General features: G+C 45.2%; 2 protein-coding genes across 5 annotated transcripts in view; one reads left to right on the top strand and one right to left on the bottom strand.

Annotated features, from left to right (window-relative positions):
• kiaa1211 (KIAA1211 ortholog) overlaps positions 1-14,518 on the top strand; it is a 22,980-nt gene extending 8,462 nt beyond the window's left edge. Inside the window, exons 2-9 of one of the 2 annotated variants that reach the window (XM_023339208.1) lie at positions 6,814-6,982; positions 7,214-7,346; positions 8,770-8,925; positions 9,566-9,778; positions 9,862-12,313; positions 12,489-12,679; positions 12,752-12,914; positions 13,142-14,518. In XM_023339208.1, the coding sequence (XP_023194976.1) occupies positions 7,305-7,346; positions 8,770-8,925; positions 9,566-9,778; positions 9,862-12,313; positions 12,489-12,679; positions 12,752-12,914; positions 13,142-13,302 (3,378 nt within the window). In that variant the 5' untranslated portion in view covers positions 6,814-6,982; positions 7,214-7,304 and the 3' untranslated portion in view covers positions 13,303-14,518. Of the gene's footprint in view, positions 1-6,813; positions 6,983-7,213; positions 8,926-9,565; positions 9,779-9,861; positions 12,314-12,488; positions 12,680-12,751; positions 12,915-13,141 lie in introns of those variants that run through there. The other variant, XM_023339207.1, reaches the window with a different exon arrangement.
• On the bottom strand, positions 13,980-23,190 carry aasdh (aminoadipate-semialdehyde dehydrogenase). Of its 3 annotated transcripts, none has more exons than XM_014474193.2 (14): positions 22,841-23,190; positions 22,642-22,762; positions 21,934-22,208; positions 21,666-21,858; positions 21,350-21,591; positions 20,757-20,893; positions 20,491-20,663; positions 19,700-19,934; positions 19,500-19,612; positions 18,271-18,913; positions 18,033-18,196; positions 17,181-17,306; positions 16,928-17,059; positions 13,980-16,175 (listed from the first exon to the last, which is right to left on the bottom strand). In XM_014474193.2, exons 1-14 carry the CDS (start codon positions 23,074-23,076, stop codon positions 15,786-15,788), a joined length of 3,180 nt encoding a protein of 1,059 aa, XP_014329679.1. In that variant the 5' UTR covers positions 23,077-23,190; the 3' UTR covers positions 13,980-15,785. The 3 variants fall into 3 exon arrangements, with proteins under 3 accessions (XP_014329679.1, XP_023194977.1, XP_023194978.1); XM_023339209.1 differs by having other exon boundaries at positions 20,757-20,863; XM_023339210.1 differs by lacking the exon at positions 13,980-16,175 and having other exon boundaries at positions 16,934-17,054.

Raw genomic sequence — 23,190 nt, 5'->3', positions numbered from 1 at the left:
TGGAGACGGCAGCGACATTCATCTGGGTAAAACGAGCTTTGTGATCAAGAGCAGATCGATATTCCCCCGGGTTTTGCTGCGGCGGTGCACGGCCGTCCCAAGCTGTGCTGCCGAAATGGGTGAAACGGTTTCTAAGGCGCCGCTGCGTTCGACTGTCTGCTTCGTCAGGAAGCTGCTCGTGTTGTCAGGTTGTGACACTTTGCTGCCGTCGGGACTCCCGTGGCTGTGTGGGTTAAGGGATGTTGTGGTGCTGGGTTGTTTGTAGGACGCTGTACTGTTTTTTTTTTTTTTTTTTTTACGCCGCTGCTATGCTGTGATGCAGGTGTATATTTGTCAAAGAGCAGATGTTTATCTCATCCCATCGTCATCCTCTGCTGTAGTTCACCAGTAAAGGCAAATTTAGAACCGGCGAACCAAAGACACAAATAATAAAATGAGGGGGGGATCAACAGTATCCTTCTGGGCAGCAGTAGGCACAGTTGCACACTGTCTCTGTGTTCATACACTCCTACTACCAAACATGCTTGTTTGCTCCTTGTTCTGCTCTGACTGGACAAAGAGCCTTTTTTTTTGTTGTTGTTGTTGTTTTGCGGAGACATTTCTGAGAGTGTCCGTCTGTCTCCGTCCCCCTCAGGAAGGAAGTACGCTGCGTTCTGGTCCCACTGGAGACGGCAGACGTCTCTCTGGCTCTCTCAGTGCTGTCCCACTGTCTGCTTTTATGCAGCTGCTTTGCAGACGAGCCACGCGGTTCAGCAGAAAACCTCTAGCTTGAGTGATGCAGTGCAGGCAGGTGTTGGGACAGAAAAGGCAGGTTATTGGGAGGCTCTGTTGTCATGCTACTTTGGCAGTGGCTGTTTAGGGGTTGGTCCTCTGTTCTTAAAGGGCCAGTGTTATGTAAAATTGACTTGTTTTTTCAGCTTTACAACATATTATGTTATTCACTCATCAAAAACATATCTGGAGTGTTGCTTTGATTCTTTCAGGCATATTAGAGAAATCCTTGAATCAACCAGTCAGCTGTGCAGAACGCCTGGTTGGACCTGGCTCCGCCTTAGAGGACACAGCTCCTCCTCGGTTTACAGGCTTCAGAGCAGCCCTCCCTGTGACCACACAGCTCCTTCAGACTAGCCAACAGCAATTAGCAAGCATCTGGTGGAACTGTGCATCTGCTGAGCTCATTATAGGAGCTACTGCTCAGTGGAACGCTGGTTAAAAACGTTGTCAAAGGGTTAATAGAGGTGCCATGTTTTGATGACTTCCTGAAGGAAACTTGTGACTGCACATATTTTAATATCAGGCATAGATAACCAAAGTTAAAAGAAAAGGAAATTGCTCCTAAACTTAATTACTGGTTTTGCCTCTTTTCACTACCACCAAAAAGCATTTGCACTATGAAAGTTTCGTTTAATCGTTTAGCTTTTTGATCAATGTGGTTCACTGAATTCCCAAATAATTACAAATGGCTTTATGGTAGAGCAGGGACACTATACAGAGAGGCTACAGTCCTGAACCAGGTGTCCCTGGTTCGATTCCCAGGACCATTTGGGAATCGAATGGTCCTATTCTCTCTCTACCCGTCTTCCTGTCCAGCCGCGGTTAAATAAAGGCCAGTAGCAGATCTTTTTGGGAAATGTTTTGATTTTAGCTTTCTGGTTGTCATCTGACTGGGCATCATTAGTAGCGACATTAATCTGAAGAATATGGTTAATCACAGTTAATTTATGATTTTAAATATAAGACAGTTATAGTTCCATGTAGGGCTAGTTTTACTTGGACAGCTCTTTTTCTTTTACATTAATTTCTTATTCTAACCCTGATCTTTTTCTTTATTTAATCAATGTATCTTTGATATTTCTTCATGTTATGTGTCAATCATTATAAATAGCTCAAATAATCTAATGTTAGATAAATACGTTCAGTTATGGGAGGGCTAAATGTCATAGTTGGGAAGTGAAATACACTGCTCAAAAAAATAAAGGGAACACTTAAACAACACAATATAACTCCAAGGAAATCAAACTTCTGTGAAATCAAACTGTCCACTTAGGAAGCAACACTGATTGACAACCAATTTCACCTGCTGTTGTGCAAATGGAACTTTGTACAGAACAAAGTATTCAATGAGAATATTTCTTTCATTCAGATCTAGGATGTGTTATTTGAGTGTTCCCTTTATTTTTTTGAGCAGTGTATTCCTCTACCACTGTATCAGAAGTCAACTCCAGATTTGTTTGGTCTCTTGATTCGTGAAACAAGCGGTTAGCACGACCCAAAAAAGTAAAAAAGAACAGTTTGTAATGTATTCAGATTTGCAGAATTACATGAAAGCTGAGAGAAAACCCAAACATTTTGGATCGGGATGAAATGTTTACAAGAAGCCGGAGTGGACTTGGAAAGGAAGCGAGCGAACAGAGCGGCCTCGGGGCGCTCATGTTGCACTGCAAAACAGCTTCAGGCTTTATCCGGCCGCAGTCACCAAGGGCTACTCTGCAGAAGCTAACAGAGCCAACCTTTTCCGATGACAATGCCGGAGGCGGCGGAGAATTAAAAGAAAAGCAGGACCTGGTGAAGGTTTGCAGCTCCTCTGCAGTCAGTTTTCTCTTTCCCGTGTCCCTCTGCTCTCATCGTTTCCCTCCGTTAAAACCTCGTACTCACGCTCTGCAGTAAATAACAGCAACCCCGCCTTTATGTTCAACCTTCTTTTTCTCCCACTACAGTCAAAGTGTGCGGTTTACCATGGCAACGGATGCAACAGAAAACAACCATGAGGTGCTTTTAGAGGTAACCGAACCCAGAGGCTCAGGTAAATGGGAACTGAAGAGTGCTCCTAAGGCATTTCTTAAGGAGACAGTGGAGTTACACAAACAAATCACATCGAACAAACATGCAAAATCAACCAAAGGACGAATATGTAAAATCATAGTTTTCTAAAGGCCCTGTGAGATTTTTAGAGTACATGAAATATTGAACTATTTGAAATACCAGGTGATTTTAAATAAGACTGTGATGGAAATGTGTTCCTACTGGACCTTATCCTGGGATAATGGTTCAAAGCACATGGTCAGATCAACATAAAAATGCTTCATACGTAAAACAGTTCCAGTTTGGCTCACTGTCTCTTTAAGAGCTGCATGGCGTGGTGATGGGTTTGACTTTTTAGAGGAGACTTGTGTGCTGTGTTCAAATTTCTGCCAAGTTTCTTCCTGCCTTTCCTCGATCCTTGTAAGATGGTTGGTATGTTGATTTGAAGGCTTGGGCCGTGTTGGAAAAATGACGGAAGATTAGAAGTAAAGTTGGCTTTTAATCGGAAAGCTACTTTTGTGTCCAAGTGCAAAAGACCACATAGAACAGAAGAAGGACGTGTTTAATCAGTACCCTCGCAATGCGTGACGCAAACATTAATGTAATCAACACTAATACTGATTGTATCAATTCATAACACCTCATTATCAGTCCAAGGATGTGTGCGTCTGGTTTTTATGATCTAGTTTGAAGTTAAAAATTCGCCTAAGCAATTCAAAAAGTCAGCATTGTTCTGACTTAATGAATGCAGTTTGTGGCAGTTTACAGCCTGGACTGTGGTAACTCTTCAATGTAAAAGTACTTCTGAGTACGTGGAGAAGTTTTAATCACATTGTTTTACTTGGAGTACCTCATATAAAAAATAAAAAATAAACAGTTTTGGACATAATAACTGTAGAAACACATTTTACACATTTTCTGCTGGGTTTTACATTCCCTAATCATCACTTTTAAATTCCAATAAGCTTATGTTTGATTAATACTGCGTATTTTGATGAAAAAACTTGGGTTTCCCAAATAAAATTGACCTAATTGTCTGTCCATAACAATTCTATTGCACATATGTTAGCAAATCTTTCTTTACATTTTATTTAACATTATTTGTTAGTGTTCCAGTTCAAATGTGTGAGTAAAATGTAGCATACTGCCTGTGGATATCTTAGTTTACATCAACTAAAATCTACGTCTTTATATTAAAGTTGAATTAAATGACAACTCCCTAACCGGATAGTAGATGATCCTTCATCAGTGGGTTGAATTGTAAAACCCAGGAAGGGTCTGAAGTGAAGACGTCTAAACAAAATGCACTTCACTGCGAGTCTTCGAGTTGGGTTGGGCTGGTGTTCTGCGGGATCTGACTCCCGCGTTGTCTACTCTACAGAAAAGGGGAAAAAAAAAGTGTCCTGTCTTATTTCATGCATGAGCGTTTGAGCGTGCCCGTGGCAGTGCATTATGGGCTTTGTGCCACTGGACGGGCAGAGATGATGGGAGAACATGCTGCAGGGCGGCAGAACATCAGCGCTGCACCTCGGCATCAGTTGGTCCCACGGACCGCTAAGCCACAGCATCCATTTTCTCACTAACGCAGATAAGAACAAAGATCCAAGATGAAAACATCAGTGACCCCTCCAGCTCTGCAGATAGGTCTGCCGCCTGGAGGGAGAAAAAAAAAAAAATCCCTTCATGTTAGTCATAACCCAAAAACAGCCAGTCATGTTTTCTGTCATGTAGTCAGCTATTGCTGTAAACACGCACAAACTGTACCGTCCCCCTCTGAAACTGTAATACTGAGTTTGTCTTTTTTTATGGAACATGACAGAAGAAATATATTATTACATAACTTTATAAAAAATAAATAATATATATTATAACTATGAATTAAGCATATAAACTCGCGTAGATTTAATCACAAAGAGAAAGAAAATAACCCAAGAGTTGGAAGAATTACTGTTTTTTGTTGGGGTTTTTTTAAATGGAGGACATTTGTGGATTTTCAGTTGAAAACATTAAAGCTGCTTTATGTTAAAAGCATGGACACTGGCAGGTTCGGCAACAAAAAGAAAACGGTCTTGTCTTTAAACTGGCTACTTATTAAAAATGGCCAGATTGGAATTTTATTAATCCCTGATCATAAAGTGCCATTTAAGATCAGACGTTTGCGGACAGCGAGAACTAGCTGGTTCGATATCTGCCATGTCTGTTTGGAAATGTATGATCATAAAGTGCGGTAAAATAACACTGCATTACTTCCCACCAATAACTTTCTGAACACAGCAGCGTGTCCGTTTTTCTGAACAGCAAACTACTTTTTGCTGCTGGCTGCACACAGCTGCGGTCCTAAATAGACTTGAATTTCCAACCTGGAAACTTACTGAGATGCTAGGCTAGCGCCACTAGCTTAGCTCTTTATTTTGGTACAACTGTTTTTATGATTCAGTTCATAACACATCATTGCAGTTTGACTCAACCTGTCTATTAAAAAGTGAATCTTGATATCAAGACATCCCTACAAATTATTATGGTTTATGGTGTTTTTTTTTTTAAAGAAAATGGCACACACTTTTATTGGTGTGTTTGTTTTTCCTTAACAAACTAGCATTTTCTATCACAAAATGCTAAGTGGAGTTCACAATCAAACATTATTTCAGTTTCAGGTGTAGAGGGACATTTAATAACCCTTTTCAGATTAGTAAACTGAAAAGGGTTTTCATTTAAAAAAAAAAAAAATTTTCATAGCAAAATGTTTTTTAGCTAACTAAGCAAACCAAGCTAGCTTGTCGGCAGTGTTAGCCCTTTTCAGAGACTTGCTTAAATTTAGCTATTCGACTACAACTTCTGCTTTATGTGAAGCATTTGGGCACAAAACTGGTTTTAATCACTGAGGAAACTTAAACTTGCAAACAAAATCACAAATCAGTGCCTCAGGCATGTTCATCACTGGAAACGAGTGCAAATCTAACTCCCGATTCCCATATTCCTATAAATATACATGTATTAAAATCCATAATGCAGTGCAGATGCCTGTCTTTTTTTTCTTCCCACAGAAAAGACAAAGTTTAGGGTCAAAAGATCTAAGAGGAGAAATGAGTTTACTGCATCACTTCCCCATCATGCCTCGGGTTCAGTGAGAGGGGTGTGCAGTGAAATCCCACACCAGTTGCTACTTTTAGCTCTGAAAGGGATACCCACAGAGCCTGAGACTCAGCTCTGTAACCTCACCCACTTACTTCACAGGGTGCATCCTTACAAGTACACAGACACGGAGAAAAAGCAAAGCACAAAATTCGTTGAAACTGATGCGAGCTTGAATGAGACACCAGTGAATTTTCTCTTTTTTGCTTTGACAGATGTGAAGTTCTGGCTTTAGCTGAGAGTCCAAAGTTAATTTCTTGCTTTGGTTTAAGACTTCCCCGTGAGCCGCCAATAAAAAGGTTTTACAGCTGCTTTCTCTCAACGGATATGTCACATGTTGATGCATGCTCTTTTTCTAATCGGACACATGAAGAGATTGCTTCCAAACAGAGTGGTTAAACAAAAGTGAAAACACTTAAATGCAGGTCAAATGCGACAGGAGTCAAACTTTTGGCCCTGACTCTTGGAGCTCTGTGAATCACTGGGCGTTTGTCTCTGACTTGTTGCTGTTTTCTGCCTCTGGTTTTTTGTTTTTGTTCATTTCCATTAAACCAGAGATCCCCCCCCTCCCCCAGCATTTCTTTTCCTGCTTTTAGGGCTTGAGATTTGTCTTTTCCCATCCCCTCCAACTGGAGCCCAAGGTTTTCTTCTTCGCTTGTCACCTCGCTTATCATCTTATCTGCTGTTTTCACTCGTTTTATTTCAGCAGTGTCGCTCGCATTTCATTATCTGCTCAGTCGCATGTTTTAAAAAAAACGAGCCCTCGGGCATCATCCCACTCGTTATCTTCACTAAAAGCGTGATTAAAAAGAAAAAAAGATTGATGTGATTACATGGAGCTGTGATTATCGTCTACTTTCTTTCCCCCCCACCCGGCAGAGAGAAGACGACAGGGCAAATTCCAGCCGTTCAGACGGCTCTTCGGGAAGAAGAAGAAACGGGAAGCTAAAAGGAGCTTTGATGGAGCAGAGCTAAAAGCAAGTTTTTCAACCGGGGAAGTGTGCAGTGGAGCTGTGTCTGACAATGAGGAGTCCAGTAAAAATCTGAGGTAGGTGCATTGAAAGGTTTATAACAAGGAAGTGATTCAACAAGTCATAATCTCTATTCAAATTGCTGTGTCATCTCTGTAGACAATCTATCTCATTTGAAAGTGAAGTTTAGAGTGAGACTTTGCACTGTAAACGGTAAAGTGAAGTGATGAAACTGCCGGAGCTGTAAAAAGCTGGAGAGTAAGAACGAGCTGCGGTGCACCTCTGAGAACGCTCTCCATCCTCTGCAGGGACTTGAATCCCATCGGATCTCGAGCTCTCTCCCACGACAGCATCTTTATCCCAGAGGAGCCGCCGGAGGAAGTCGGTCTGGATCGCAGCATGTCCCAGGAAAACGTTTCAGATAAAGTTAGGAACCTTCAGGTGGTCCCCGCACAAAACCCTACACTTCTCTGAGCTCAACATGCACGCCGCAGAGTGGCGCCATGCATGCAGTGAGGTTCAGATGTTTGCATGCGCTCACAATTCCCATGAATGTTGATCTTTTTTTTTTTAGGATTTATCCGAGCTGTTCTTTGACAAGGTTAGACTGAATTTGCATGAATAAAAACACAATTTCGGTTATCTGTTTAAAAATAACAACTGGGTGGACAGAGAAGTGAGGACAAGGGTGAATCTTTCATAGATTTTCACCGATTCACGCATGTTTAAAATTCCACCTGCATGCCCATTAATGTCTGATAAAATGTCTCTTGGCAAGTTGCACCAGACCACATCAAGAGGTTGTGGTTCACCTCTGTTTTCTATGTTATCCGTAGTTCATTGAAATGTGTAGGTTTCCCGGAGCAGGCGGAGCTTTTAAATACAGTGCATAAATTCTGAATCGAGATAAAGTTGGAATAATTTCAAATGCTTAGTGGGGAACGTATTAAGCAAAAGTTACTTTTTTTTTTGCATGTTTTGTACTTCCATTTAAAAACAGCCCACGCACTTAAAAAAAACCCAACAACTTTGAGCCGTTTTTGGAAATAAATTAATGTCTTTTGGCGTGTGTAAAACGAGCAATTTCAAAAACCTCCCGATTGTTGGGTCCAAAATTCACTGTTGCCTAGCAACCCAAGTGAAAAAGCACTGGTATTACCGCTGCATGCGCTGTACAATGGCTGCTGGAAAAGTCAGATGTTTTGTTGTTGGCCAACCGTTCAGAAACCACTCGCTGAATTCTTGTTGGTTGTGCAGGAGGCCCCACTACCGCTTTTCAAATATGTACTGTTGTATATATACGTGCATCTGTTTCCAGCCGTTTTTATATGTGAATGTAAACACTGAGGCGGGGGGCGTGGCCTGCGGCATAATAATTTGATTTAAAGCGACAAGAAACTCTAAAAGGGCTCATTCTGAAAGGAGCTTGAAACAGGCAGAGTTGACCAGACTAAAATCTCATCATCTAGGAAACTATAATGCGCAAAAAATGTAGTGAACATGTTATGTTTAGCCCTTAGATCTATCCTAACCTGGTCGAGGAAGCACAGTAGGTCACCTTTAATATCTTCTTTAATGCAGTCCAAAATGAGCTTTGACGTGTGTCTCGAGTCGTTATCCTTGTTGAACACCCATCAGTGTCCAGATTTCATGCCAGGACACCAACAAAGCAGATTAAATGAACCATGACTGATTAGAGTGGTGACACATCCATCCACAATAATGCAATAGCTTGTTGGTGGCTATAAAGGTTTGTGGTCAAGGCACACCCTGCTCAGAGACATTTATCCATAAGTATTCTCAAATACACGACATGACTGCTCCGGATGAGTGGATTAAAACATCGGACTTATTCACCACACAGAGGCAGATCGCACAAGGTATAAAGTTTGGCCAGAAGCCTCCTTCTCTTCGAAAAAGTGAGGGGGATGAGGGAAGCTCAGATGAGGAAGAGGTTCCCCGAAGCCCTCTGCAGGTTTTGGCCCAGGTAGAAGCTGAGCCGCCCAAAATGGAACCGAAGGTAACGGCTGAACGTGATTTTCATTGTGAAGATTACAGTTTTGGGGGAAGTAGGCTGTAGATTTTAACTTTCTTTGATGAAGCGTCTCATGTTTATTTGGACCTTTCAGAAGTTTTAACTTTAAGCTTTTTTCACTGTTATTGTGTGTTTTACAGACACAAAGTAGTGTGAAATTGTAAAGTGGAAGAAAAATAATGTAAAATTTCAAAAAAAATAAATCTGAAGGACTTTCCCTCTAGGCACCTCTTTGTTAGAACCTGGTAGAACCACCTTTGTCATCAGATACATCGTCCTATTAACTCTGATGAGTGTTTAGTGTTCTGCAAAAGAATGTTTTCAGTCCAAAAACTTAATTTTGAGCATTTTCATATTTGAAGTCAATTATTTATTACAGATTTTATTTTGGGAGTATCAGAGTGAAGGGGGGTGAACACAAATGCAGGCTACGCCTAAAATCTTTGAGTTTTGAAAACCATAAATCGTGCTTCCTTACACTTTCCTGTTCTGCAGAACTCTTTGTTGATCTTCCAACAAAATCCCACTTACATACATTGAAATGTGTGACCTCAGTGATGAAATGATAACCCATAGGGGTGTCGAGACTTTTGCAAGGTTGCTGCAAATACATTTTCTGTTGCAGGTCCAAGGAGCTCAATCATCTGCGCAGCACAGCACGCCAGTGAAGTCCCCGAGGTCCAAACGGGTCCTCCCACCAACCGGTACCATTGAGTCCATCAATCTAGATGCTGTCCCCCAGTCTGTCACTCGCCTGGACAACACCGCTGCCAAGCATAAGCTCTCCGTCAAACCAAAAAACCAGAGGATTTCCCGCAAACACCGGCGGTTCACACTGGTAAGGAAGACGTTAATCTGTGACGTTATCCACAAAAGTCAGAGGCTTAGAACTTTAAGTCAATCCTGTCCCTTCATCCCCAGGATCTCCAGGAGGTGTCCATTCCTGGAGTCATGCAGGAGGAGCTGGAGGCAGCTGACCAGCGCAGAGCATCTCTGGAGTCCTCCAAGGAAAGCTTGAAGAAGCAGAGATTCTACGAGGAGGAAATACTGGAGGCCAGGAGAACGAGGGAGATGGAGGAGCAACAGTTCAGAGAGGAAATGGAGGAGAGGAAGAAGAGGGCGGAGGAGCTGAGGATGCGTGAACTGCAGGAAGAGAGGAGTCGCAAGAAGCAACAGGAGGAACAAGAGAAGAGGATGCGAGAGGAGGCAGAGAGGAGGAGGAAAGAAGAGGAGGACCAAAAGAGAGTCAGAGAAGAAGAGGAAAAACGTAAGCAAGAAGAGGCTGCGAGACAAAGAGAGGAGGAAGATAGAAGAATGAAAGAAGAGGAAGAACGGAGGAGGCGCGAGGAGGCTGAAAGAAGAAAAAGAGAGGAGGAAAGAAAGATGAGGGAGGAAGCAGAGAGGCTGAGGAGAGAGGAGGAGGAAAGAAGGATCAGGGCAGAGGAAGAAAGGAGGAAACAGGAGGAGGAAAGGAGAAAGCAAGAAGAGCGTCAACGGCGAGAGGAAGAAGATAAGAGGCGACTGGAAGAGCAAAAGCAAATGGAGGAAGAGGAAAGGAAGAGACGCGAGGAGGAAGAAAAGAGGAAGCAAGAAGAGGAGGCGGCAAGGAGGCAACGGGAACTTGAGGCAGAGAAGCGCAAAAAGCAGGAAGCGGAAAGGAAGAAAAAAGAGGAGCAGAAACTGAGGCTGAGGGAGACGGAACAAAAGAAACAACTGCAACTGGAGGAGCAGAACAAGATGCTGACTGAAGAGGGCGCTGGGATCACTGATGAACAAGAGAAGAAGCGGCGAGCCGAGGAGCAGCGCTGGAGGGAGATGGAAGAGCGACAGAGACCCTTTTCCTTCAAGGTTTCCTCTGGAGAGAAACAGATTCTCTTCCAGAAGGTAAATCTGACCCCTGTTACACCAGCCGCCAGCCATCAGGGCACTGCGGACGCTGATCAAAGGGAAAGAGCTACGGCTTCCTCCCAGGAAAGAAAAGACTCCCCCAACCTGCCGGCATCTCCATATGTCCCCCACACAGCTATACTGGTGACAGGGGCCCAGCTCTGTGGGACAGCTGTCAATTTAGACCAGATCAAAGACACCGCATGCAAGTCCCTACTGGGTTTGGGAGAGGAAAGAAAGGCCCAAGGAACATCTTCCGCAACGGGCAAGAGCTCACCGGACCGCAAATCTGGAAAAACCAAGTCTCTCAGTGAGTCTTCAGTCTCCCCGGATGAGTCGAGTGCAGCCGTGCTGGCGGAGTGGGCGAGTATCCGCTCAAAGATATTTAAGGGGGTTGAGGATGGGAAATACGATGAGTACCCGGATCCTCCGAGCAGGAATCAGCCTCAGCTCAGCGGCGACGAGCAGCCTCCATTTGCTCACACCAACCTCAGAAAAACAATGTCCGCCAGTGCCAAGTTCTCCATCATCCCTGCAAAGAAGAAGTTTGGCGACTCAAACAGAAACTCTGAGGTTTTCAGCACAGATCATAAGGATGGAGGAGGAGAGGAAGCTGCTCGATCTGACAGTCCTACAGCTGGGTCCCAATCTCCAACCGTTAAACCTCACACTCGGACAAGCAAAACTGTTCGGATTGTAGAGAGAGGCTCAGAGGAGTGCATGTTTGCCAAAGACCTCCCGTCTTTCCTGGTTCCCAGCCCCGGGGACAGACCCGAGGGCTCCGAAGTAAAGAGCCGGCTTCAGAACAAGACGGAGGAGGGGGAGACGCAGGGACAGGACGGTGAGGACAACCCCTCACCTTTTGGAATAAAGCTGAGAAGGACAAACTACTCACTGCGTTTTCACAGCGAACAGTCCACAGAGAAACGGAAGAAACGCTACAGCGCTGGAGACAGCTTCGACGGCGTCCCTTCACCTCTCACTCCAATCGAGCCAGACTCTGACGCATCCTCCGTCTTTTCGGACAAATCAAGTCCCACATCGCCTCAGAAAGAGGGAGTAGTGAGCAAGCATCTTCACGCATCTGCATCTCCTGCCATGTCCCGGGGTAAGCTAGGCAAACCTACTAGCCCCGTCCCACACAATGAAGGAGAGAAAGTCCTATCCAAACCACCGCTCTACAGAAGACCAACACCATCCCCCAAACCCTCCGGAGCCACCCCAACGCCTCCTCCTTCTCCGCTCCCTAAAGTAGCCCACGGGTTCCCCTGTGAGGAAGCGATCCAGAGGACGGGGAGCCCTGATCTATCCGTCCAGGACCAGGCTAGTAGAAGCGAAGACCCATCAGCAGTGACTCAGTTGCACAGGGGCAGCCACAGTAATGTCCATTTAGAGGAGGAGCCGAAGGAGAAGAGGTCTTTCTTCCCCTCCATCAACATCCCTTGGAGAGAGAAGGCAGACAGGAAGGCAGAGCTCATCAGGCGAGGTCAGTGTCTCCAGGACCTGGTGCAAGCCGTATATTAGCTGAAATCATCAATCTGTGTTGTGTATGAAACTGTAAATGTGGCTCTATGCTAAAAGTATTTAGAGTTGTAGTTATGACTAAAAAGTTTAGTCTGTTTACTGTAGTCAGTAAAAATCAAATGTGTGTTCTCTTGCAGAAAAACCTTCCTTACAGGCCAGGCACTCACTGGACAGCGCAAGGGTCCAGGAGAAGGAAACCGGGCCCTTATGGATTACCCTGGCCCTGCAGAAGCAGAAAGGCTTCAGGGAGCAACAGCAGACCCGTGAGGATCGTCGAAGCCAAAGAGAGGCCAAGCTAGCAGAGAAGCACGCCAGAGAGAAAGACAGTGTAGGTGGCCCAGATCCCCATTTACCCACTGTCCTTTACTCTCCCTGACACAGTTTTCAATTCTTTCTGCAGGTTGCACTGGTGAGTCCTACAGACGGGAGAGAGAGCGGAGGAACCAGTCCTTCCTCCAAGCCTCAGACTCCTGAGGAGCCTAAAAGACCCGACAGCCTGCTGGGACGATTCGAGCGCAGGGATCCGCTAAAAAAGGCCAGCACTTTACCGAGCTCAGTCACAGGTAGGGACCCCAACCTACAACTGTTTATTACTAATTTCTTGTCATTTCTGAGCGATGGTGACTTTCAGTTGAAGGATGTTTTTCTTCCATCTCATACACTTACCATCTACTGTCGCCTCGGCCTGTTCCATTAAATCTAAGTAAAATAGATTGACAGTTTGTGGGTGAATTTCAAGGATGTGGTGTGGCACTCACCTTTTTTAATTGTTCTTTTTTTAAAATTCCAGTTGAAATCTCAGACTCCACGCCGTCGCCACCTGCTGTCAAGGACGTGTCAAAGCGATTCCCCTCCAGCGACTCTCCCCAGGTGTCCACAGAGCCGGCCTGGCTGGCACTAGCGAAACGAAAGGCCAAAGCCTGGAGCGACTGTCCACAGATCATCAAATAAGCCCCACCACCCGACGCCAGTTTAACGCGCCATGCATGGGGGGCGTGTAGGGGGGGTGGAGGGAGCACAGAACCCACGGAGCCTGAGGATCACGTTCTCCCGTCCACGTGAAAACTCCTCATTGAAACACCACTGGCTGCTATAACCACCACGTTAAAGTGCGCTTCACATTCAAAAATGACCAATAAGGCTGCGCAGATGTATGTAAAACAGATGAGAGCATGCGTATAATGTATCCAATCACACCAATTGTACGACCCCTAAAGACAAAGTCCTCAGCAGCCAATCACAGCCATGGCTGACCACCGCAGTAGCCAACTTTTTTTTTTTTTTGTACCTTAGGAGCCAACTGGGTCACCATGGTTGTAATAAATTGTGTGCTCGACACCGTCTCCGTGCTCCGAGGAACAGCAGCGCTTAATCAGCAGAGGGTATCCGTCTGAATCATGTTTTAAGGGCTACCAGGAAAAAAAAAGAGAGAGAGAGAGAGAAAGAAAAACAACCCAGCATGGCCGCTCCTCTGGAAAAGCTCGTTACAGGCATCTCCTCTGCCCTCTTCCGTATTATTTATGTACAGCAGCAGATTTATCTACACTGAAACTGTATGGTAGCTTTTCTCTGAGCCTTGTTTGTTGTGTAAGGAGGGAATCTTGTGCTTTTTCTTAATTTTTTTTTTCTTTTTTCTAAGTCATACTGGAAATAATAAATCTCACTGTGTCCGTGACGACTGTGACAGAACAACAAACTGGACTTGCAACGCGGCACGGAGGACATTAAAGCGCTGCGCCTGTGTGAAAATGGACTTTGGAGACAAACCTCACACCCGCTCCGATTCTTCTGGCATGTCCTCCTGCAGACTCACACCCGTCACTACTTCTTTCATTGAGAGCCGATCTCACAACATGGGAGAAATTTCCCGTATGACGCAGCAAAACCTCTTCGTCCTCGCCGCTCCCTCTCATCATCTGTAAGTATGTATTTGCTCCGAAAGAGACCCAGGAAACCTGAGTCACTTTGTTTCTAACTTTGGTCGTGCACAATAGTGTAGTGTACGCAGTGTTATCTGTAACGACGACAAAAAAACAAAAAACAAACAAAAAAAAAAAGCGTTTGGTATTATTTGCACTTTTTGTCCCACTTAGAGATATTCACGAGAAAGTTCAACAGATCCAAAATGTTATTAATAATGTAAATTAAATACTGATGTCTGAACCGAGCTAACAGGCTGCTGTGTTTATTGTAAAATAACAGCCGGTTTTTGGTAGAAAATATATTATTGCTTCGAACAGAGAGTCTGGGCTCTCGGCTATTGAGAAACCATTGGACTCTGTTGAGGTTTTACATTTTACCCAATCGCTGATATTTGCCTGTGACGTATGTAAGGCACCGGTTTTGAGCGGTGACGCTTACCGGAAATTGCTGGTGTTCTGTAAACAGCCATCTGTCCGCTGCCGAGAGAGAAGCGCTGAACCCAACCAGGTGACTCTCAACGCAATGTCAACATTTGGAAATGTAGCCAACACGGACCGAACGGCTCTGATCACTTCCTCCGCTACAACTACAGGCAGACTCCAATCCTACAACAGTACAGAAAAATCACAACTTCTCCCTGTTTGCTGATTGGCCCAGTTGAAATGCAACAGAAATCGACTTCTATGGGAGAAAGTCCGGACGGAGCCATACAGGCAGATTTGAATCGAGTGGAATTGCGTAGGAAAGCAACGTCGAGGCTAATTTTTTATATGGCAAATTTAATTGTAGGTGTCGCAGAGTAATAGAAAACCAACAGAGGTAGGCATAGACAAAGTTGTTGGTATCCCTCTGTGAATGGTCACTGAAATAACTGGAAACTGACTAAAGTAATAAATACAATTTTACTTCAAATTAACCAATTAAAATGACATTGCTTTTGAAGTGTGGTTCAACAGAATCTCTCTTTTTTTTTTTTTTGAACTAATAAATAAAATTGTGTCCATGCATGTAAAACAAATGCTGCCAATATTCAATCAGTTATAAGATACGGAGTAATCCATACTGTAACAATTACAGGAAGCCCAGGTGAAGCCTAGCAGAGCATATGAACAAAAATCTGAAAAAAGTCAAATTAATAAAACAATGGTATGAAGACAGCACCATTTTTGAAAAACAAAAGAGCATGTGGAATGGCCTAAAAATAAACTTTAAAGGTTTAGGAACCTCAAATGATCAAGCTCTAAATTCAAGCCACAGCGTGTTTCTCATAACATTTTCTTGGCTTTTGCCCAAAGAGAAATACCCTCAAAATGAGCTTTTTATTATGACAATAACCTCAAACAGACCAATAAATGAGCAGCTTCTCAGTTTCAGGTCAGGAACCAGCCCCATCCTTTATTTACACCTGCCAGAAGGTTCGTCAACTCCCTGTTCTCTTTGCTTCATTCTCTACATTGCCATGATTATTTTAACCGAACTGTATAATCAGTGCAGACATATATCGCGACCCCCTACACATGACCAGTCAGGTTCAAACAGTACACGTAGTCATTACGGCACCCGATCACAAGCGACTGTTCCCACACAACCGGCGAAGAAAACAGCTCCCCGGGCAGGGCGGCCGACGCCAGAACGCGGCCATCTCGCGCGTCCAGGATCCAGACGGTGCCATCCGTGGAGGCCAGGCCCACCAGAGCCCCCCCGCGGCCGACAGCGGAGCCCTGAAACACGCAGGGAGTGGAGTACACCTTGCCTGACGTCTGAAAAGCCCAAACCAAAGAGCCGTCGGCGCAGCTCAGACAGTAGAGGCGGCCGTCGTGGGAGCCGCACAGAAGCCTCTGCTGTCCCGGTACGAAGGTCGGGGAGGAGAAAACCGGGGCCTCTGTTGGGAACTGCCACAGCTGCAGGAAGAAAACAAAGACAAAGAGGCGCACCAGTTAGACACTTTCAAAACAACAGATGTACGCATCAATCTAAAATTAGTTTTGGGCTTTTATAGGATAATCAATCACTAAAATAATCACTGGTTGCGGCCCAACACCGGACACAAAACAGGTCGACGTAGGTTTAGCCACTTCATTCGGAAATGATTTTCTTCACTTTTTAAATGATTTATTGATCAAACTGATATGAAACCAAATTTGTTAGCAAACGCATGCTGTTGCAGGATATCCTAGTTGTTTCACATGAGAGTAGATCCTAGACGTTACTAATTAAACCACTGGAAAACTTGACCTAATGCACAAGCTTCTCTGAAGAGCACACTGCAAAAACACAAAATCTTACCAAGTATTTCTGATCTAGTTTCTTGTGCAGATATGTTAGGACTTTTGAAATAAGTCAAATCTTACTTGCTGAAAACGAGACATTTTTCCCATTTTATATGTGAAACAATCTGCCAGTGGAACTAGAACTTTTTCATCCATATTAAGGAATTATTTACTTGCAACAAAGCCCCTATATCTCGCTGAAAAACTACTGGTAAGTTAGTTTTGTCTGATTTCAAGTGTACCAAGATGTTTGCACTAGAAATTAGACCAAACATACTTTGTATGGTTTGGGGTTTTTGCAGTGCAACAACAGATCGTAAGCCACAACTTGAAGCACATACATCTAAGCGATTAAGAAAGGAGGCAACGTTTCGTGTCCTCACCAGTTCCCCGGTGTCGCTGAGGCAGCAGATGTTTCCGTCCACCGAGCCGATCACAACGCGTCCACAGGACGAGTTTGGAGAGGAGAAGAAAGGTTTGTCTCTAGAGTAGGACCACAGCACGTCCCCGCTGTCCTAGCAGGGACACAAACACAGATCCAGGTGACGCTCTCTTACGCTTTCCAGGTATGATCTCAAAATATAAAAGAAATTCTCATTTCAGATGTTCAGGTTCCCACAGACGTCAGAGTCTCACCAGGTTGAGACACAGCAGTCGTCCTCCCAGAGACGCCGCATACAGGCGTCGACGAGACGGCTGGAGGTGCGGCGAGGAAAACACAGCTCCGCCACCGCAGTCTCGCTTCCACACACACCGCCGAAGCTAAGCAGCAACAACACACACACCTTCATTCATTTCCATTAAGCTTTGGTACAGTGAAAAGCAAATGGCGAAAGACAACGACCACATATAAACTAACACAGGGGTTCAAGCAATCAAAAAGGGTTAAAACTCCTCTCTAAAATGACTTCTCTGTGCATCTCTGGCTCATACAAAGAAAATATTATTTTTTGCGATTTTCCGATTGTTCTGTTGCGACCGGGGCCACCTGCTGGTTCGGAGGCCCCGCCACCCTGCAGGATTCGTACAGGTTCTTGAAATCTTTGAAATGCTGGCGCTCCAAGTAAGTGTTTTCAAGGTTTGGAAAGTGTTTGATTTCTGTGTAAAGTCCTTAAAAGTACTTGATGTTCAAACGGCACCGTTTTGTAACAAAAAGTGCAATATAGCGTTCAATTAAAAGCCTAAAATGTACCATTGAAACCAGATATAGTAGGGTAATAAAGAGACGCATTCACATTTTTTCCCTCACTGTTTGAAGTTAAATCAGAGCAAACGCCTCTTGTTTTACTATAAGTGGAATTACCAAAATTATTTCTATTTGTTAAATGCCAGAGAACTTAGCAAGAACAATTTTTGGACATTTTTTGGTAATTTTCTCGGACCAGTCAGAGACATTTAAAAACATATAATTTTGTCATATTTTACTTTACTTTGTCCCTGCTGTAGAATGTGTGAAGGAAAAAAAACAAAACACAAGCGGACACTAACCAGAGGGTCCAGGACGTAAAGGTGTCCATCATGTGAGCCCACCACCACCAGACCGGTGACAGGGTCCACAGCAGGACAACTCTTCACCGCTTCCTCCGTCTTAAACACCCACTTTGTTGCTCCGGAGTCGGTGCATAAGAAGTAAACGCAGCCGTCGTAGGAACCTGAAAAGCGGCAAGCTGGAGTGATCCAGAAGACCAAACGCATCAGAGAGACACTCAGGAGAACCGACACTGACCGACAACAACGAGGGAGCCGCAGCGAGACACGGCGGCCGATGCTTCGATCCTGTCGCCGAGGACTCGCTCCCACAGGAGGTTCCCGCCGGCCAGGTCTAACGCCTGGATCCTGTGGGAGTGGGAGCCGATGAACACCGTTGCTCTGGATCGTTCGTCGGCGACGTCCCGGACCAGAATCACCGGGGAGGCGTCCACGCACCTGCCGGTGTCAGAGGACCAGCTCGGACTGAGGCGAATACCGACATCCTTCCCGTCCAGCGGTTCTTCTTCACCAGCATCTACGCTGCTGAAGTGCGTTCCTTGCGCCTCGCCGCCTCGTCTCACGACTTTACACCCGAGTGTCTCCCGCTGTGTCCTGTCAGATCTAGGCCCTTTCTTTGCTGGAACCGCAGACGGAGCCTCAGCGGGCCGTTTCTTAGAGAACGATGAGCCGTCCAGTTCCGGCGGCAGCATCTGCGTTACGTGGTGTAGAACGTCCGAGAAGGACCTGTCCAGTACGACCTCCAGGAGACGAGGAGAGGACACTCCCACGGCGGCGAGGATGTCCTCACAGAGACGCAGTGCCTTCAGGGAATCTCCTCCACTGAACAGGAAGTTGGACCGCTCGTCGATGGATGCATCTGCAGGGAGGCCTAATGTATCCTGATGGCAGAAGGTGTCATCAGAATGTAACTTTTATAAAATATATTCTCAACATATTTGTTAAGGCTATAACAATGCCGTGGCTGTATAGTATGAGACAGATCATTTGTGGAAATAATTCAGCTCCTCTGCCTTCTTTCAGTACTATTTTTTTATAAACAACCAATCAGAGTCAGGAGGAGGGCTTTAGCGCTGTCAATTATGCCTGTGTACTCTGCTCACACCATCCGCCTTTCTCTCTACTACACGGCAGCTAGTTCACCACAACACAGTCTGTTGCCAGATAACATACCCACTGATGACGACAGATACACAACTTCCTGTAAAGGTAAGTTATACCCTGATTGGCAGTGTTAAGAGCCTCCCCTGGCTCTGATTGGTTGGTCCTGACTGGTGCATTTCTGCAGACAAGAATAGCACTCTGATGGAGGAGCTCGGTTTTTTCCACATTATTTGTCTCATACTATGCTGCCACGACATAGTGACAGCTTAAACAAATATGTAAAGAAAACCAGCAAAAAAACACACATGAATATCTATTTTTTTTAATAAAAGTTACATAGTGGAGCTTTAAACAGAGTAATACCTGCCATAGAGTCTCCAGAGTTTGCTTTAGCTTTCCGATCTCGAGCCGTGACGACCTTAACCACTCCCTCTGTTTTTCATATATTCTCATCAGAGCCTTCATGTCTGCTTTGCCTGGTAAAATGCAAACATTAGAACTTTTTTCTTTTATTATTATAAAAAAAAAAAAAAATCCTCCAGGACTTGATGATTAAAGCTCACCATGAGGAGTCAGGGATAAAGCCGGGACGAGAACCAGTGCGTCGGGAACGCAGTGAGCGGACACCAGCACGGACAGCCGCTTCAGTATGAGCCTCTGCAGATCTCTACCTGCGCCCTCTGGCTCCCCCTGGCGGTGACGGACTTCGCTGGCTGAAGCAACGACGAAGGCGAGGAGTCTAGATTCTTTATAGAGACCCACAGCACAGGCTTCCACCTGAGGCAGACTCAGGATTAGCTGGAAGAGATGGAAGAATAAAAATTAAAAAAAATACTCTGAGCTGCTTCATATGCTGTCGCTTTCAGTTCAGCGTGCCTTACGCAGCTTTCGAGCTGCCTGAAACGTCAGACCTGAGGCAACAGCATTCTGAATTTGAACATGGGGGCGTCCATAACCAACTGTTTGAAATACTTCTTACAAACATGGTTTTAAGCTTTAGTTTCCATAAGCAAACATCACTTTTAGTTTGTTCAGTTTAGAGTTGCAGGCACCACATCGATTTTAGATTAACTTTTACATGTGTGTCTTGTTAGACATGTTTCCAGCCACATCTTATTTCTGTCGATGCGAGGAGCGGCCATGTTGAAACGTGAAGTCCCCTAGTGACACCTGGGGGTAGTCAAGAGTTGCTCCCAGTTTCCCAGTGAAAAATCCGACTTCAGAAGGCCCTGCAGTTAATTTTTCCAACTGGGAAGTTAAAACTTTCCATTTCTGAATACAACTGGATCCCAGCATTAAAACAGTCGCAGAGCAATGAACATTCAGCGTTATTTTCATTTCTAAGTGAACTCACTTGCTGCACGCTGTCCAAGTTCACTCGCTTCCCGTTCCGTTTGATCATTCTGTCTCTCCGTCCCAGATAGTGCAGCCGAGCGTCTTTAACGTTCACCCAGTCTCCCGTTGCTCTCATCGTTCCGGGGACAACGGTGTCCTCTCCATCCAGGAGACACACCCTGTCCTCTCCACCTGTTCAAAAACAAGAACACAGCATGCTGTCTCCAGTACAATTTTTTTGAGAATGTAACGTAAAAAAACCAAATAAATAAAAACCTGTCCCACCTATGAACACTTGCCCTTCACCCTCCGTGATGACGCAGCCATCTTCATCCCGGACTTCCACCACCGTGTCCATCAGCGGAGTCCCAAGAGGCACAGAGGACACCGTGCTGCAAAGGCCCTCAGTGTTTAATGCAGGGCTGAAACGATTAATCGCATAATCCTGACTAATCGATCACTGAAATAGTAGTCAACAAATTTAGTAATCGATTAATCGTGAACAGCATCATAGGCTTAAAAAAAAGGGCCAGTTTCTGAAAGAACATCTTCAGAGCGATTCGTCCAACTTTTACAAAATACAGAAACATTTTGCACGTTTGTCTTAAGTGGCACCGTTTTAGTTTCTCCAGGTTCAAATTGACTAAATGTTACGAAATGTTTATTTTCTTATTTAAAAAAAAAAAAAGAAGTAATCTCTTGATGTATTTTTTTTATTGTACAGAAATGGTTTAATGGTTACATGAAAAATCTGGAGAATGGGCCGGTAAAAAAAAAAAAAATCTGATTAATCGATTAATCCTAAGAATAAAATAATCGTTAGTTGCAGCCCAGATTTAATGATGACGAATCAATGCCGGTCGTTTCCAAACACTCACATGTTGCTGCACTGCAGCTCAGGTTCTGGTACCCTGCAGCAGGAGGCCCAGCAGGAGACCTCTGTGACGCCGTAGATGTTGTAGACGGCGGTTTTGTTCTCCTCGTGTTTCCAGCTCCTCAGCTGAGCCGGAGAAGGACAGGCTTCTCCGCCCAGAGCCAACACCCGCAGCGAGGATCCGGGTGACAGCACGTCCCGTTTCAGAATACCGTGACCGAACCGCACCAGCAGAGTGGGAGTGACCTGAAAAAAAAAACAACCCCGTCATCAACGAAGAGTCTCTCAGCTCAACTCTCAGTCAGCACACTGCTGCTTGCCTGAAGAACTGTAGTTCGGTGATGTTTGAACAACATCTGGGCGAGTCGACCGGGCATCTTCTTCATCACGGAGGGGACCAGGAGGAGCAGAGCCCCCGAGGACAGGGCCAGAAATATGTCCACTACAGACGGGTCAAAGGTCAGAGGGGAGGCGAGAAAAACAACATCGTCTGCGCTCATCTGGAACAGAGATCTGAGCAGAGAAACAAGCCGCTTTCTTATTTCACACCTGCTCCTCTGACGTAAGAAGAAGAACAGCCAAACTGACCTCAGATGCAGAATATTGGGGACGATGCACCTGTGGGGAACCCTCACGGTTTTGGGAGGACCCGTCGTTCCGGATGTGTGCAGGACGTACGCCAGGTCCGGGCGCCCGGAGTCCTTCAGGGGACCAGTTTCATCAGAGGGATGGCAGCCGCCCGCTCTCTGAGGTCCGTCCTCGGCGACCGGACGGGGCTCGATGTGCATCAAGGTCAGCCTGAACTGGGGCAGCTCCACGCAAACCTGCACAGGGACGTGATCGGCTACAGCCTCCCGAAATCGCTAAACGGGAGAGTAAAGGAGAAGAAGAGTTTATATTCAAATAGAAAAAGACTTTAATAAAAATAATATTTGCAATAAGTGTCTTGCGTCTATAGAAAAAAAAAGCTTTTCTACAAATTTCAATTTTAATGTATTTTTTAAAGGCTTTTATAATCTAAGTCTGGTTTACAACGCAGAACATCATGTTGAATTCTGGGGGGAAATGCAGTCCTGCAGAAACCACGTCTCCATATTGTATTTTTCAGGGTAAAAAAAAGTTACATTTATTTTTTGATTTCCTGCTCCGACTTTTCTAATGTCGCTCTGGGCCACCACCGAGATTCCCAATCTTCCCTGATTATATGTAGAGCCATCACTTAATGTGACAAAATTAGTAAAAGTTCGAGGTTGTGTGAAAGCGTCTGCAAAACTGAAATTAAACTAATAATTCAACCTGCACAAGGTCCCGATTCACAGCGCAGTACTTGAGGCCACACCGACTCATTACTCTGGCAGTGAGAAGTCCTGGGGCCTCTGGGTCCAGGGGGACGTAGGCGGCAGAACTCTGCAGGATCCTGACGGATAATGTAGCGTAGTGAGGAGACAAAGTCTGAGACCCAGACGGCCAGGAGACAAAAGCGGTCCAAACGTACCCCAGAATCCAGGCGGGGACCAGCAGATCGTCGCTGCAGTACAGGCCGACAGCGCCGCCGCCAGGAGAACAGTTCCGGAGTAAAGCAGCAGAAAGATCCTCGGCGAGCTGGACCACCTCTCTGTAGAGCAGAGACCCAGGAGTCTCTCCCGAGCCGGGGTCATACAGGACCGCCGCTCGGTCCGGGTGCAGAGAGGCCGCGGCGGACACCAGATCCTGGAGGGTCCGAGCAGGCATTCCGATGAGGCGTTCACTGACCGCCTAACCATTCCTGTCCACTTTACGTACTGAGACTCTGACTGAGAGCACTCTCATCGCCGATGTTTTTATTTTCACATGGGCGGAGCACTA

Source organism: Xiphophorus maculatus, chromosome 9 (assembly GCF_002775205.1).
Source record: "Xiphophorus maculatus strain JP 163 A chromosome 9, X_maculatus-5.0-male, whole genome shotgun sequence".
NCBI lineage: Eukaryota > Metazoa > Chordata > Actinopteri > Cyprinodontiformes > Poeciliidae > Xiphophorus > Xiphophorus maculatus.
This window is presented reverse-complemented; position numbering and strand designations above follow the sequence as displayed.

What these genes read in the sequence shown, in the direction of transcription:
- aasdh (XM_014474193.2), bottom strand. Translation starts at nt 23,076, where the DNA reads ATGCCTGCTCGGACCCTCCAGGATCTGGTGTCCGCCGCGGCCTCTCTG. An exon ending in GTCCCCGCCTGGATTCTGGG is followed by an intron (nt 22,763 to 22,840) that starts GTACGTTTGGAC and finishes ATTATCCGTCAG; the next exon opens with GATCCTGCAGAGTTCTGCCG. An exon ending in TTTATCCCTGACTCCTCATG is followed by an intron (nt 19,613 to 19,699) that starts GTGAGCTTTAAT and finishes GCATTTTACCAG; the next exon opens with GCAAAGCAGACATGAAGGCT.